The sequence below is a fragment of the Camarhynchus parvulus genome, chromosome 5 (genome assembly GCF_901933205.1).
Source record: "Camarhynchus parvulus chromosome 5, STF_HiC, whole genome shotgun sequence".
NCBI classification, from domain to species: Eukaryota; Metazoa; Chordata; class Aves; order Passeriformes; family Thraupidae; genus Camarhynchus; species Camarhynchus parvulus.
In genome coordinates, this window is record NC_044575.1 from 50,135,436 (window position 1) to 50,151,171 (window position 15,736).

At 41.0% G+C, this 15,736-nt stretch overlaps 1 protein-coding gene across 3 annotated transcripts in view; it reads right to left on the reverse strand.

Moving 5' to 3' along the window:
- BEGAIN (brain enriched guanylate kinase associated) overlaps positions 1 to 15,479 on the reverse strand; it is a 113,641-nt gene extending 98,162 nt beyond the window's left edge. For all 3 annotated transcript variants that reach the window (XM_030949858.1, XM_030949857.1, XM_030949856.1), the window contains exon 1: positions 15,111 to 15,479. In XM_030949858.1, the coding sequence (XP_030805718.1) occupies positions 15,111 to 15,124 (14 nt within the window). In that variant the 5' untranslated portion in view covers positions 15,125 to 15,479. The remainder of the gene's footprint in view (positions 1 to 15,110) is intronic.
- Positions 15,480 to 15,736: the final 257 nt, after the last annotated feature.

The following is a 15,736-nucleotide window of genomic DNA, read 5'->3' on the forward strand; positions in this document are numbered from 1 at the left end:
GTTACATCCCTCTAAATGCCTGCTTTAGTTTTCCCTGCAAAAAGAAAGGAATCTGAAAGTCTCTTTGATTGATGCCTCAATCTGTCTTTTCATTTCTTCTGCTGCTTGTTTCACCTAGATTCTGTCACTGATGATTTGCTTTTAAATGTAATGGATAAGCTTTCCAACCATCCATCTCCTCCTTTAACTACAACTTCTTTCCGTGCATTAATGACTGAAAAGTTACATTTTCATTTAAAGTGAATTTGCAAAGCAACCTTTAGATAATAGGCAGTTCTAATATTCTGACATTGTTGAAGCTATTATAAGAATAAATCAAGAGGAAACTCTCCTAGTGCCTGCACAAAATGGGGGGAAGGATAGAGTAGAGGCCCCAATACTGTGATGCTACACAACAGCAATTACCATAAGCTGAAAAGGGCATAGAAATGGTAGCTAGAATTGGGCTTATCTCCCTGAAGTTGAAAGGTGTCAGAAAGAGGGGGGAGGAAACTCCACTATTGAAGCTGAAGTCATGCTAATTGCCTTCATCTCACCCTGTTTTTCATTCCTGATTGGATGACCTTTTTTAATGCGCAGGAAAACATCAGAATAAATCATTCTGAAGATTACCTGTAGAAACAGCAGTAATATTTTGATCTGAATGCAGCTGAGTCTGCTCATATTGGTGGTGGATTTAGCTCAAATATACTTCTAATAATACTTTTCTTGCAAGAATATATGCAATGATGCTTATCCAGTATCCCCTAAGTGATGTTAGGAGCCTGTATCTGCACAATGAGTAGCACTGATTTTGCAGGGATTATTTGTACTTGGGGTCAAGTTAAGAACAAGTTTTTGTATCTGGATCCTTCTTCACAAGGGTTCTCTGCTGTGGAGAGGAAATGAGAAGAAAAACAGTCTTTTTGAAATAATTTGTGAGACAGGGAAGAAGTACGCAGCTCCTTGTGCATTTTGATTTGGCTGAGGAATGTTCTGCTTTGGAACTTGTCCCTGCTCCTTGGCAGACTGAAACTCTTCATTTCAGAAACAGTTATTCTGCTCTTGGAGCAAGAGCTTTGCTCCCTTGCTCTATGTTCTCTGCCCTCTTTATCTTATTGCAAAAATATCCCTGTATGTGGTCTCTTGGCTTTGACAGAAACCCCTCAAAGAACTTGGAGAAGTCACTTACTCATTCTCAGCCTTGTCTTTAAGAGGGCAGCAATACTTGCAGGAGCCTCAGAGGGTTCTTGAGAGAGGGATGACATCTAGAAGTGCAAAAGTTCCTTTGTTGGTCAAACAAACCTACACAGTGAAAGCAATGATTTCAGATTTCTCTCTCTCATTGCTGAGCTTCTGCTCTTTGTTCAGGGAAGGGTAGGCAAAAAGGTATGGCTTTTATTTCCTTTACATTACATTTCCAATAAAACATTTACAATGTGAATGCTTTGCATGCTGGTTTAGAGGGTTTTTTAAAATGTGACTGATGTTCAAGTACGCTAATGATCACTCACACCACTGTTATTATGCAGGTAAGCAAAGTGCCCACCTTTACAGGGCCAACACTGCTGTACAGCTGGTGAGAGCCATTAGTAACTTGACCTTCCTGTCTGATTTGTACTTATGCATCTAATAATAAATAATCACGTGTGGAAGAGTCAATGGAGAAATAATGTAACACACTCCTTTTAGTGCCCTAATTCAGCAAAATAAACCATGAGAAGCATTTCAGTAATTTACTATAGTAAGTGCCCTCAGCAGCTTCTGTATTTCAGCTGTTTGGTGCTACAGCATGAAGAAAATTATTTTGGTAATTAGTTATATTGTTATTTAATAGTTCCGAGACAATATTCTATTTTTTCTTTGAAGGAACAGGCCTTTCTTTCTCTATCTCCCTTCCCCATTACAAAAATTAGTTTATCTATGAATCTTTCCCCTTGCCAAATCGTCTTTTTTTTTTTTCTGTTTACTACTTTCTCCAAAAAGTTCCCAGATATTGAAAAACAGCTTTTGATCCACAGCTGAACTGACGGAGCTGCAGGAGACTCCCTCTTCTTGCATCTCTCTGAGAAAGCCACAGGAATAACTGGGCTGACACAGGAGCACAGATAGGGGGATCAGTGGTGACAGCACTGCAAACTGACACTGCAGAGGTCTCCTATGAAACCTGGGTTTATGACCACCTGGGCCTCAAGGGAAACAGGAAAAGTGAAAAGGATAATGAAAGAGACTGGCATTCCCGCAGAATAGTAAACCTCAGTCTCTGAAGTTAGATGAAAAATAATCTCTGTTAAACTTGCATGTCCTTAGGCATGGAGTTTTCAGCTGTTTCTGAAGTAATATGATGAAAAATAATAGTCTGAGGGTCAAAACTGGCATGAGAAGGAGCACACTACTTCCTGGAAGCACTCAAACTGAGGTGACATAAATAAGAGAATAATCTCTTAAAAACTGCTGGGTTGCAAAATACCAGAGGCTAATGTTCTGTAGACCTAACTCAACATTTTGGGAGGGAAAGGGTGAAGCTGTTGATGGAGCAGGAGGAGAATCCCTCCAGAAGGCAAATGGGTGGGAAACCATGAGAAAAACACACCAGACTAAGGAGAGGTGGGGAGAAAGGCTGGAGACTTCTGCATTTGAGTGTAGGTGGCTATGACCTCAATAAGAAAGACACTTCCCCCAGTGTCACCCTCGGTCTCAAAGTGATTTTTATTCCTCCTGTTCCAGAGGAACAGACTGTCATCACTCTTTTTTTCTGTCTCACATCACTCCCTCTGTGGTACTATTTCTTACAGCCTTAGCAGGAAGTGTCTTGTTTGCATATACCTCTTATAATAAACAACATAATTTCTAGCTTACTTAATGCCTTCAGATTTTGTGCTGTCTCAGTACTGGCTTTGCTGCCATTGTCCTTTCAAAGTACTCCAGTTTGAAGAAACCAAAATTTTGTCTCTAACTTTCTGACTGTAGAGATGTTTTGGTTTTTGGTTTTTTTTTTTAATTTACTTAGTGACTCAAGCTCCACAAAGTACCATTCTTACTTCTCACCAGCTGGTGGTCCATATGCCACTGCATCTCTACTCTTGTAAATACACGTCTGAAGTCATGCTCATAGATCAGACTTTTGGTGGTTAATATGGCAATATGTTAAAATGTCAAGCAATGCAGAATGAGTGAGTCAGGGGAAAAAAATAGAAGCAGTATTCTGCACATTTATAAAATTTTCCTTCTAAAGGGCTCCCAGTGGTCTGCAGACATCAGGGGATTCCTGCTAGTCTGACAGGGTCAGCAAGGGCTGGGATTTGGGATCCACAGCATCTTGATAGAAGCATCTCTGGGAGGCAGTGGCTCCCAGCTTCTCAATGTTGTCTACCAGCATGTTTAAACTAAATTAGGAACAAAAAATACAGTCTGACACATTGCCCATGAAAGATTGCCAGCTTCTAACTCCAACTCTTCATTACTCTGGAAAGAGTGGTGAGTGTTCTGTGAGGAGATGGTAATTTGTGACTTGGTGCTCAAAAATGAAAAGAAAAAAAAAAAAGGAAATCCTTTGAACTTTGACTTTGCTTCAGAGAGCATCCTAATGACTGTGGCTGCAAACTGTGTCTGCAGAGCAAGACCATCAGAGGCTTCAAATCTCTGGACCTCAGTCCATATTTTCAATGCAGTCATGGCAGCACCTTCACCACCTGCATTTCAAGCAGAGGTACAATCTCTGACCTCTCATTCTTCCTCTTTTCATTGCATAATTGCCCTTAAATTTGGCAATGACTCTGCAAGCCAATGCCCTCATTTCTAGTGCTGAAGAAAGTAGCCAGGGTAAGAGCAGAAAATGCAGCTAACAGCTTTCTAAAAAAGAGATGCCACTAGTAAGGGGATAATGGTTTTTGTTGATTTTACTGATTCTGCTGTTAATAACAATGCATTCTGTCCTTGTGAATGTTATAGTTAACCAGTCTCCAATTCAGTGGCTCACAACAAAAGTATAAGGAAACAATTATGCCATAAATCCATGCCACAGCTGCATGCCAACTATGGGTGCATGAATGCAGGCTTATAGCTGGAAATACTCTGGATATGAATGACAGGAGCATCATGTGAGTGATTTATTGTTTATATAAATGTTAAAAAAAGTATAAATAGCATAGCTTTATAGAAAAAAGAACATGTTGTTTTCTTGTCTCTTTCCATTGTACATTAATATCTCTGCAAAGCTGTAGTGAACTCTTCAGCTTCTGTGTGGTCTGTGCAAACCAATATGTAATGTAGCTAATCTATGCATAATGAGGTAGATAACACTCAAAAAGGAGTTTTGGTTCTGGGAAAAAATTGGAGTCCTCCAAGGATGCAATAATAGATTCATTCAGTTACTTAGAATTCAGCATGCAGCCATATCTATGCCTATTTATATCTCAAGATGTTTCCCAATATTGTGCCTATAGAGATGATGAATAAGGAGATGGGATGGTCTACAAATCCAGGCTGGCAATTTGATCAGAACTGTCTGCTCTGCCTGCCATGATAATTAGTAGTTCAGTGCTATAGGAACCTTGAGATAAAAATCCTAGTAGACTTTGTTTTTTACTGTTTTAGGATTTGGAGTTCTCTTTGGGGGATGCAGATGAGAATGCAAAGTAACTCAAAGCCACAGTAGAAAAGTCCAGTCCACATTGTGTTACTGAAAAGCATTCATTAAAATTTTACTATCAAAACTGTAAGTCAAACTTTCCATGTTCATTGAGTCCAAGTAAAATGATGCTTATTTGCTTCACATTCTTAGGTTATAATAAAAGTTGTTTTCCACACTGGACTATGGGAGGGTTATCACTGCCTTAAAAATGAATGATATTAGATGAAAATAAATGTTCTTAAAAGCAAACTATATTGAGCCAAACTGTCTAGATTAACCCTGTTTTTCTCAAACAGCCCCAAGTCACTGTGTGCTGGAATTAATGGGACATCTCTCTTGGAGGTTTTTTCTGCTACATTTAGATGATATTCAGTTCTAGTTTGTAAAGAAAACCCTCCAGAAGCTCACAGCATGTGAAGCCTGTCAGTTCCAGTAAGTGAATCTGCTGAGGCTTTATCAATTTAAAAAGCATAACACAGTTTTAGGGAAGCAAGTTGAAGTCTACAGTTGCTGTAAAACCCTGCATCAGCAGCTTTGTCAAGGCAGAGAAAGAAAATGTTCTTGTTTTCAGAAGTTACCATTATCTAGAACTTTTGGCATCATATGCAGTAGACAAGACAGCTTTAGTCCTCTGAACTGACATTTGTTAGCAGAGTACCTGTTTAGTGCTATAATTTAATGTATTTTTAGTTTTTCAGAAAAAAAAAATCATGACTTTTAGGTTGTGATTTCTCTTGTAGATTGAGAAGGAGGGAAGAGGGGCAGGGAGGGAGGAAAGTTGCTTTGTTGCTAAACAGTATAGGTCAGCTAAATTTGGTCCAAAGAAACTCACGTCAGTCTCCTCTACCTATGACTCATTTCTTCTCTCTCCTGCTCATATGGTTTGTTGCCAGAGCTACCCCTTGAGTTACACAAAGGACTAATTAACCTTCTTCATGGAAAAGCCAAGACTCTTGGTCCTTCCCTCCCATGGAACTGTGCTCTGCTGAGTATCTCCAAGAGGCTTCCTGCTCTTGGTGCCTTCTGGAGAGAAAGAGTTTAATAAAGAGCATTTGATGTAAAGACAAGACAATGTCAGCATCTCATGAAGAAATAAAATAGGACCAAGCCATGAAAACATGCTTTGGGAAGGCTCCACTGCTGGGAATGCCATTTTAGCAAGGGGGCTGCAGTGGTTCCAGCTGCAGAGCAAGGGTGCTCTTTTGCCTTCCACAAGTGAGAAAACAGAAAATTCCATCATTCTCATTTCCTTCATCAGCCCTATTTACCTGGGGACCTCTGCAAGCTTGTCAGGTAAGTAGGGGCCCCAAAGACTGGAATTAACTGGGCTGTTCTAGACTACATTTTGAAGTGCGGCCTGAAAATCTACTTGGAAACCTGCCCCTCATGCCCACTGCACTGGGTGACATTGGTACAGCAGGGACAGGGATGAGCCAGGAAATTTCTTTTCCAAAAGGTTTGTGAAGGCTCAGAACTGAAGTGGAACTGGAGAGGTTCAGACTTGTCAGGGTCACGATGCTGATGTGGCTTGAGATTGCAGGTGTTTCCTTCACTGTGTGGCTCTGCCCAGAGCTGTGTTTGCAGGGCTGCAAGGAGATGGCAATGTGGGATTTGAGGGCCAGCTGCTGTGCAGATTTGGGCAGAAATCACCCAGGCCAGTCATGCACCCCTTTTAGCAACAGCCTGTCTTTGAATTCAGCACTGGGAAGAATTAGGCCAGAGGACCATCTGGGGATGTGGAAAAACTTCCTGGTCAGTTTTGTGACTGGGACAATCAATTTTTTTTTTTTTTTTTTTTTTTTTTTGAGGTATGATGTTGTTTGCAAGTAATTACTTAAATATTATTGCTGCTCTGTCTTTCATCACTCTGCTTGCATTGCTTTGGGCTAGTTTGCTGTTTTTCTCATTTTTACCCAGTCTTCAGAGTATTTGACTCAATCTTTCCTTCTTTATTTCTTGGTCTCTTATCAATCTAAATCTGAATGCAAATACAAATAAAGGCATCATTTTTATTCATAAGCTGAGTGTCAAAAATAAACATACTGTTTATTTTGAATTTGAACAGAACTGTTTCAGTGCTATAAATTGTTTGAATGTAGCCTCAAAAATCCAACTTCCCTATAGAAAACAGCACTTGCCTCATCATTAAGGATGAGTTTCTGTCCATGAATGCACCTTGTCAGTAGTTTCACACTGAAATGGTAAGAATATTGGACAAGGCTACAAAATATTTATTTTTCAGCCATTCATGGATCTGCTCTAAATCTTGGAATGAACTTGGTACACCTTGGTCTGGACTGCTTCTGATTAACTCCTTAGAAACTTCTTAACTTCTTCCTTGTTACAGAACAGAGACAGGCTTCACAAAAAGAGGAAATCATATCTCAAATGGCAAGTGACCCAGGAGTTACAAACTTAGTTAAATATGCACATGCAAAGTCACATGCCACACATTTAGTGCCACTTAAATGTAATTTCAAACACTTACATCTGTAGAACTTCTTAGCAGTAAGACCAATTATGCAGATACATAGGCAATTTCTTTTTTTATCTGTAGACTACTCTGTGCAAGTAAAGCATTGAATACTGTGTTAATTTGTGCAATACCTTGGTTAAGCCAGCATACCTGAGTTAAATAGAAGCAGAAGAATTTAACACCTTTTAAACTAGAAAGCATAGAAAAGAGGAGTGCTGATTGCTTAACTCTTCAATTTGCCTTTCCTCTTCTTGGCTGCTGCAAGAACGAATTCTTGGGTGGTATAAAGGGAAAAGATTAAGTAGCCATTCATTGCTGGGAATTCCAGTATAGTTCTTGAAATACCTTAAAAATAAAGCAGTTTCTTAAACTGATCCTTTTATCTAAGTGGCAGTTATAGCTAACAGAAACATAAAATGAGCTATTTGCTCATTTGTATGGAAGCTTCAGAGTTAAGGCCCTTTGCTCTGACATGGATATGAAACTAGCCTTGAACAGCAGGCAGCAATTTGGAGCTGCTGAGTCATGAGAGTTTCTTGTGAACATGAGGGTCTTTGTAGAACAGCAGTGACTCCCTGAAGAGCTCAGTGCTCCCAAAAAAATTTGAAGCTACAACATCCTCCTCCTCTGTCTCTTTTTTCTTTTGAAAGTGGGAAAAATCCAGGCAAGGTGGTAAAAATTTGCATTTTGCTCTGAACAGCTGAAATGGCATTTGTGTAGTCATGGTGTCCTAGTATGTCATGTAAGCCAGTCAGCCACTGCTTTGCCAACATGCTGCTCAGATACTGCTTGCCCTCTGAGATGCAGGTCTGCTGCATGAGCTGTGTGTATATGCTCGCTTGAACACAACTTCTCAATTTTGGTTTGTCTGACATGGTGACAGTTGGGCAAGCTCACAATGAAAATTTGATTTTTCCATGGCTTTCAGAGCTTAAAAAATGCATATATGGAGAAAGTCATGCTTTAAGGAATGCTAGAGCTGCATGTGACATGGAGGCCCTCACTTTTATGCCAGTACAAACATTACTACAAACCAAGAAATGAGCAGTGACTCTACACTGTTCAGTGAGGCAGATCTTATTTCTCCTGGAAGAGTTCAATAACAACAGTTGTGCAGTTCACACAAGCAGCAGGATGATCATACACATGAGAGGAATCCTTCAAGGAGCTACAGACACTTATGATCCTGCTGTTCTGCTGGAGGGCTCTGTATATTATACAATACTCCCATTCTTGAATTCCAAAAAGCATGGTTACACCTCAATATCTACTGTCTGTTTTTCAGCACATTGTACTTCATGCTAAGCTGGCTTTAGATCATCACTAAAACATAAAGACAACTCAGTCTTTTCAATTTTTAATATGAAAAGCTTAATAGTTTTGATATACTTCAGATGCTTTTGATTTTTAAAGAACACTGCATCAAATGTGGTGGTACAGGTTTTATTTGAATGCATTCTAAAGTCACTTGTGTGTAAATCAAGAACTGATTGGTAAATTAAATTGCCTAAGCCATGCCAGCAGCAGCAGAGCTGGAAATTGCAAAAAGCCCATAATAAAGTGTTGCAGACAAGTTGTCTCCTTTCTTTCATCAGTCTGTGAGCTGTGGCAGCAGCAAGCATTCAAAATCTACTTGATTTCACCACAGACACACTTAAGTGCAGTTCACAAACTGTACTGTCCTTGAACCATCTGGGGTTCATGGCATGAAACCTCTTATATCCTTCAGCTTACAAGATGGTTTTGTTACTGCTGCAGTGGCTGCCACTGTTTGCCTTGCAAGTTGCTGCTTTCAGTGTTCAGCACACACCCCCCAGTAGCTTTGGTCAAAGTGCTTACATAAACTGAAGCCTAATAGCAATAAAGGGGAGGCATCCAATTTTTCCACCTTTGAATTTCTTAGAATCATGGATAATTGTGTCTTTGGAACTTGAAGGGGGAGAACCCAACAAAAGAAAAGAAACTGTTCTGTAAGTTCTGCTCCTTATGATACAAAGTTTTGAACTAATCACAAGCACTATACAAAATGGAATTTTCTTCCTTTTTTTTCTTAAATATTTGTCTGAAATGCCTTCTTTTATTTATTTTTCTTTTCTGAGAAGCTCATGGCATTGCTCAGTGATGCATTTTGCCTTGCAAGAAAGGGGTAGGCAGATCATTATTTGTAAGCTAGGCATCACTGAGGTCCAGCCTCTTCCCCATGACTCACTGCAGCTCCTGGCTGATGGCATGGCTCATCTACTCCTACCTACTTCCTGGGTCTCTTCAGATGTTTGCTCATCTCCCACTTGTCCCTGGAGGCCACTTTACACAACTCTACCTGGTTTCATTCAACTTGAATCTGTTCTGCCCTCTGTTTCTGTCATGTTCCTTGTTTGGTGGATGCTTTTCCTTCACTCAGTATTTATCTAGAACTAAAGGATGCTATACCACAACACTTGTTACATCAGCTGATGGGGATGGTTCCTTGCATACTGACATCACTGCCTTTTAGATCATTCTCCCAAGCAGCAGACAGAAGCTCAGGGCACAGGATTGTAGCATAGCATAGCATCAACACTCCTTCCTCAGCTGAACTAGTGCTGGTTTGACTGACTAGCACAGGGAATAGTAATAGTGGAAATTAGGTGTGACAAGCTGCACAAGCATACTGTGCCTCAGACAGCACTAACAAAATTCTCAGAGGTACTGGAATAGGTAGATCAGCACGGCCCTGAGCCTCAGCCCATGCCAGTTCCAGGGCTGTAGCTCCCCTGGAGGCTGTGACTATATCTGTGTGTGTCCATTGCTCCCACTGCTATGTTTGACAACCACCAAACTCAAAGCTGAGTGTAGTCTCAGGGGGAGAGATAGAGACATGTGCTTTAGCTACAGTCACACCCTGGATGGCAGCAGGAACAAACCAGATGTGCTGAAAACAGCATGGCAGGGCTGTCACTGCTGCTGGGACTGCCTGGCAGATAAAAACAGCTTCCAAAACAGAGGGGAAATGAAAACCTGGTTTACCTGTTTGAATATATGTTGGGCAGCTTTTTTAACCTTTTCCTTTTCTTCTCCATCTTTCAAAATGCACCCAAAATTCACCCAGCTTGATGACTTTTTTACCATCACCTCTAGTGACCCCAAACTCATAGCCCTTTCATGCTGGCTTTTCCCTATGCTCTGTTTCTTCTGAGCTTGCCCTGTTCCATCTCTTTGCCTGTGTCCACAGCTGGGGTTTCACATCCCAGCATCAACTAGAGCCTGAAGACACTGCTGAGCAGATGGTGGAGCTGCTTCTTGCACAGCCCTGCTGCTGTCCTGTGGCATTTTGCTTCTGTACAAGGCAGTGGCTCCCAGCATATCAGCTGTGGATGTGAAGACCAGACCTAGGGCAAAGTAAACCATGTTTGTTGGTTAACTTTCTGTGAAAAAAAATCCTCCCCTCGTGTTCAAGTATGTGGTAAAATTAATGTAGATACAGGCTGAGAGAGGAACAAGGACAAGGTGGGGATGGCAGGAAATTGCAGTGTGTTCATTAGCATATGAAGAGGGCTATATTTATACCAAGTGCAAGGAAGGCAGCATGATCAGGTGGGCATTTAGGAAAGTATTTACATTTCCAGCAAACCATGGCAGAGGCTTTTCCCTAGAACTGCATGTGCCTCTGATGTTCCTTTTGAAGAAACCTATATTCCTTCCTTACCACAGATGAACTCAAACATGCTTGAGAAAAGTCCAAGTATAAAAATTCAAGAGACTTGGATCAAGCTGCTGACTTTCTACCAGCTGTGTGTGCAAAACAAACCACTTTGCTTTCATGTGTTCTGAAACAAGACCTACAGTGAAATAAAGATGTTACCTCACAGGTTCCTTGAGACACAGGTCACTTTATCAGAGATCTCTGCGTACTTAGTAAAGTGCCCCTACTGATGCTACCAAAATAAAGCAATCCTCAGTTGAGGAATACCATGATTATATTGTAAAGTGGAAACTCAGCCTTCTTGGGGGCACTGTGAGCCTGGCAGCTGGTCATGGCAATGATGTGTCCTGTTTTGTGTACTTTTAGATATACTGTTCAGCCTGTTGTGGATCCTGAAAGCTTAGAACTAACACTATTGATTTATAGAGTTTCTGAATTGTCACTGAAATTTTAGGAGTGTATTAAAAAAAAAAAAGAAAAGCTTTTATTGAACAATATCTGTCTCTTTAAGTGACATTTCCTGTGGAGTGACATACTCTTCAGTGTAAGGAAGCTAAGAAGCTGATCAATCTTTGTGTATAAAGTATTTCTAGAGATCTGTTTTGCCAAACCTTACATCATCCTCACTCAGAAAGTTTGACTATTACAACCTGTATTTCAAGCAGGATGGAATGGAAGCAAAGAAAGAGTAGCCAGGAGTGTGTACTGGAGTTGCAGTGGAACTGGTCCTTCCTTTGCAATTTTTAACCATTCTATGGGCTCAATGTGAGCTAAAGGAGTAGTTTCCAATCTACTGGCAATTTTATGTGCCAGCCACCACAGACATACAAGACCTCAGGCTTGGAAGACTTGTGCTTCTCTTGCATATGTGCACCAAAGATAGCACACTGCTGAGTCAAAATAAGATAGTATAGGTATATTTGAAATTCACTTTATTAACTAAGATTTTCAGTCCTTGTTTATAGACGTGAAAAAGAACCAGATCCAAAAAACGGTATTTAAAAGGCTGGAGTCAGAAGTAATTATTGCTTAAAGTGACTCTATAACCATACACAGCCAACCTACATAAGTGCAGATCCTCAAGAGGTTTGTGATTAGTGGTTAGCTTTACTCCTGCCTAATATATTGGTACCTTGAAATATAATAAACACTGTACTGCTAAGAATCATTTACAGTGAAAAGACTTCATTGCAAAAACTGATTATTTTCTAAGTTTTAGCACAAAATTGCATGTTTCTACTTCTAGAGGAAGGTGTCTCTGTGTCAGGCTAAATATTGACAACCTCCCACCCCTGCTTCCTACTTCTCCTTCCACACATAGCTCAGCGACAGCAAGCCCCTGCTGCAAAGGACAGCATGTGACATTGCAGGTCACAGCAGCTCCTGGGTCTGCAAGGGGAATTATTGCCGCCTTACGTGAGACGAATCACATTGCTCTGGACACATTCTCAGTGAAGGAATGTGACAATCAGACTTGTATTACTTTGCACTGTTGCTTGTGCTGCCTGGCTCAATGAATTTTATGGCTGAACAAAGCACAAGCTACCAGCAGACCAATGTTTCATTCACCCCTCTCTCTGAATGGGCCTGGCTGCCCCAGTCCTTGGGGATGCCCCAGATGAATCCCCATTCTCCTGGGGTGAGGAATGTACAAAGCTCACCCAAAGATTTACAGAGCTGCCTTGATAAAATGTTTGGCCCTGTGGGCTCTCAAGGATTGTCATCTGTTCTTATTTAAAAGACTCTCTTCTCTTGAAGAGCACTGTGGAATGCAAACCTCTATTACCCTGACCCTCAGAGTTTTCAACCTGGCTTCACTGTCCTGTGGTTATGCTCCTTGCTCCTGGTGTCCTGTTTCTCTAATAAGGCTTTTTACCTTTTTTCTCATTGCAGAACCCCTTTCTCCTCCCTCTTTTGCAGGAGCCTTGTACCCTCCATGAGCCCCAGCTCCACAGCTGGTGTGGGCTCACCCTCTCGTCCTTGGGCCAACACATCCCAGCTGATGTGGAATGGCACATCCTCAGCTGGTAGCAAAAAAGAGTGGGGAAGGAGCTGGGCACAGGAAATAGGGCAGAACACAATGAATGTGGGAATGGCTTTTCCATATTACACTGGTTTCTGCATACAACAAAAAATACCTCTTTCCTCCCAGCCTGCCATTTTCCTCTCGTTTCTTTCTTTCTTCTCCTAGTTTCAGGTTATCTCTCTTCATGACCTCTCTGAAGCCACTGTGGTTAAAACACAGGGTAATTTGTTTTTTACCTGGGTACCACATTTTTGTAAGTTTAGAAAAATCTAATTTTCTCCAGGCTCTGAGTTTATCAGCTATTTAAGATAAGGACTCCAGATAGTTTCCTTAAACTGCCAAGGATTCTGTCAGTTTGAATCCAAGGGAATGGGATGCAAATGGACAGGGAGCCTGGAGAAGTTTGGGATGGAGCAGTGCAGCTCCTGCCCTGGGTCCTGCTGGAGCTGCCCCAGCCTGGCTTGCTGCTCTGCTTGGGAGCACAGGGAGCTCTGGAACTGGCCTTGCACCTGCTGGGCTGATGGGGATAAAAACCTCTGCCAGAATCAGCTTTTGCACACGAGAATTTTTAACAGAAAATTTTAACTAACTCCTGAGAGAGCCTGACCCTTCTCTTTGTGGAGTTAATAGTGAAGCTCCTGCTTCATTTCAGTGGGGCAGGGTCGACTCTTCCATCTGTGTAGTAGGGAGTACTGAGGTAAAGACTGGCAAGCCTGTCAGCTGCAAAATTGTGGTGCTTGGAAAATGGAACTTTAGGAATGTTGATTTTCATTATAAAAAATTATTGGGTTTTTTCCACTACATTCTGCTCATTCTCCTGGGCTCTGCAGCCCATTCTTGCAAGAGGCAAGACTAAAAGCAGAGGCCAAGGCATGCTCAGGAAAGTATTACAAGGGTTAGACTGCATTGTGCACGCATGCTTATCCAGCAAAGATGTAAATATAAATTCACTGGCATCTTTCAAGAGAGTAATTCATGACAGAAGTGTGCATACACTATAGGTGATTGTTTGGAATTTTTATTAGACACCAGTCCACATAATGAGGCACTTTCTCAGGCATTACTCAGGAAAAACTCACAGCTTTAACATTATAGTACTTAAATACATGAAAATCCATAATACATTGCAGTTTTTCTTTCAGTACAAAAGTTACAATACTTCTGTTGTCATGAGGCTCTACAAAAGTGTATAAGTGCTTTAAAAATACATTCTTAGTAACTTTTGGACACACAGCTTCATGTCCACTGTAAGAGACTTAACCTCCTTTGTCTCAAAAGAAAAACAGGATTCTGTTTCCAGCCCAGAATTCATTAAACACTTGATAAAATTTCTGTTGTTTTGCATTTGCCCAGCTATTTCTTGAATTTCAGAACTTTCCTGCATTTCTAATAACTCAGCATAGCCATTCCAAACTGCAGGAATCTAAAAAGTTTTTCTTGGACAAGAGTTGTCACTAACCAGAGTTATCAGATTCAGAGAAGGAATTTAGGCTTGTCAGTAAAACCAAGTATGATCATGGCCAGTGTATTTGATTATGAAAAGAAGTTCCATAAAGTATTTAAAGGGTAGTAAAAAGTTAATTTCTTACCTATCACTTTGATAATGTGTTAGTAGACAAGGTTTTACTAATTTTCAATTCATTTATTAAAAAGGGCTAGAATGCTTTCTGCTTTCTTTTTCTTTCTCAACAACATACACAAAAGCAATATCCCCCAAAGCAGACTTGCACTAGGACATGAGATGGAAAACTTATGTTATAAAACCCATCTCCTTTTGCTTAAAGCAGAGAGATGTGCTGAGAAACTGGTACAGTATGACAACATTCTAAACACAGAGGAGACAAGATTTATCTGGCTGGTATACAATATAAAACAAAAATCGAACACCAATGTTACAGTGCTATATTAAAACAAACCACATTAATTAGATGCTTTGAAGTCAAGCCTATATTTTCTTCAGCTTTTTCATGAATTATTGATCCACTTTGCTCATTAAATGGAATGGCAGGCTCTTGCAGTAAATGGACAAGTGGCTACAACATTTATATAATCAAATACGCTCTGCATCTGGCAATAAAACATGTTTGTGTGTAAATCATGCTTTCTGAATTGACATCCCTGCAAAACAGATTTACTAGAACAACCACATTCCTTTTCTTTTGTCTCTAAAGCACAGCTTGCCTTGCATCATCATGCAATCCACTATTCTACTCTGATCGTATTAAGGAAAATATTTTCCAAGAGCCTGTATTGTGCATTGTGCAACAGAACATTTCTTCTCTATAACGAGATGTAAATAAACTGTCTCACTTACCTTATTTTCTCCATTTCTGCCGCAGAGGCCTACAAGAAATCAAATAATAGGAGCAAGTGAATGAAAGAAAACATTCACTCTGCAGATTTATGCATAGTTAAGGCTTTCCGAATGCTTCTCGGCAAGTGGCTGCGAAGCGCGGGCGAGCCAGCCCCACATCTGCACCAGCCGAGCCGAGCAGCGGCGGCTCAAGTGGGGAATGGAGCGGAGCGCAGCGGGAGCCCGCTGTACCCACGAGCCATGGGCACCGGAATGACTCAGTTGTAGCGCCGAGGCAGAGAACGGGGAGGGGAAAAAAAAGAAGGAGAAGGGGAAAAAAAAAAAAAAAAAAAGCCCAAAAGCAAGCAGCAGCAAGTAACAGGTTACTGAGCCTCCTGGGTTTCCCAGGGAAAGTTGAATTGCGGTGCTACCCTCGGTGCGGTGGGCATGGCAGCGGGCTGGGCTGGCGGGGATTGACAGTGACTTCATCACACGTGAATTCGGAGCTCAATTCATCATCTTTCGCTGAGCCCGACAGATGGAAGGACACGAGCTCGCCTCCTTCGTGGGAGTTTCGAGTAATCAAATTACTTTCCTCAAGTAATACACTATCTTGACAATTAGCATGTGAATGCATGGAGGCGTCT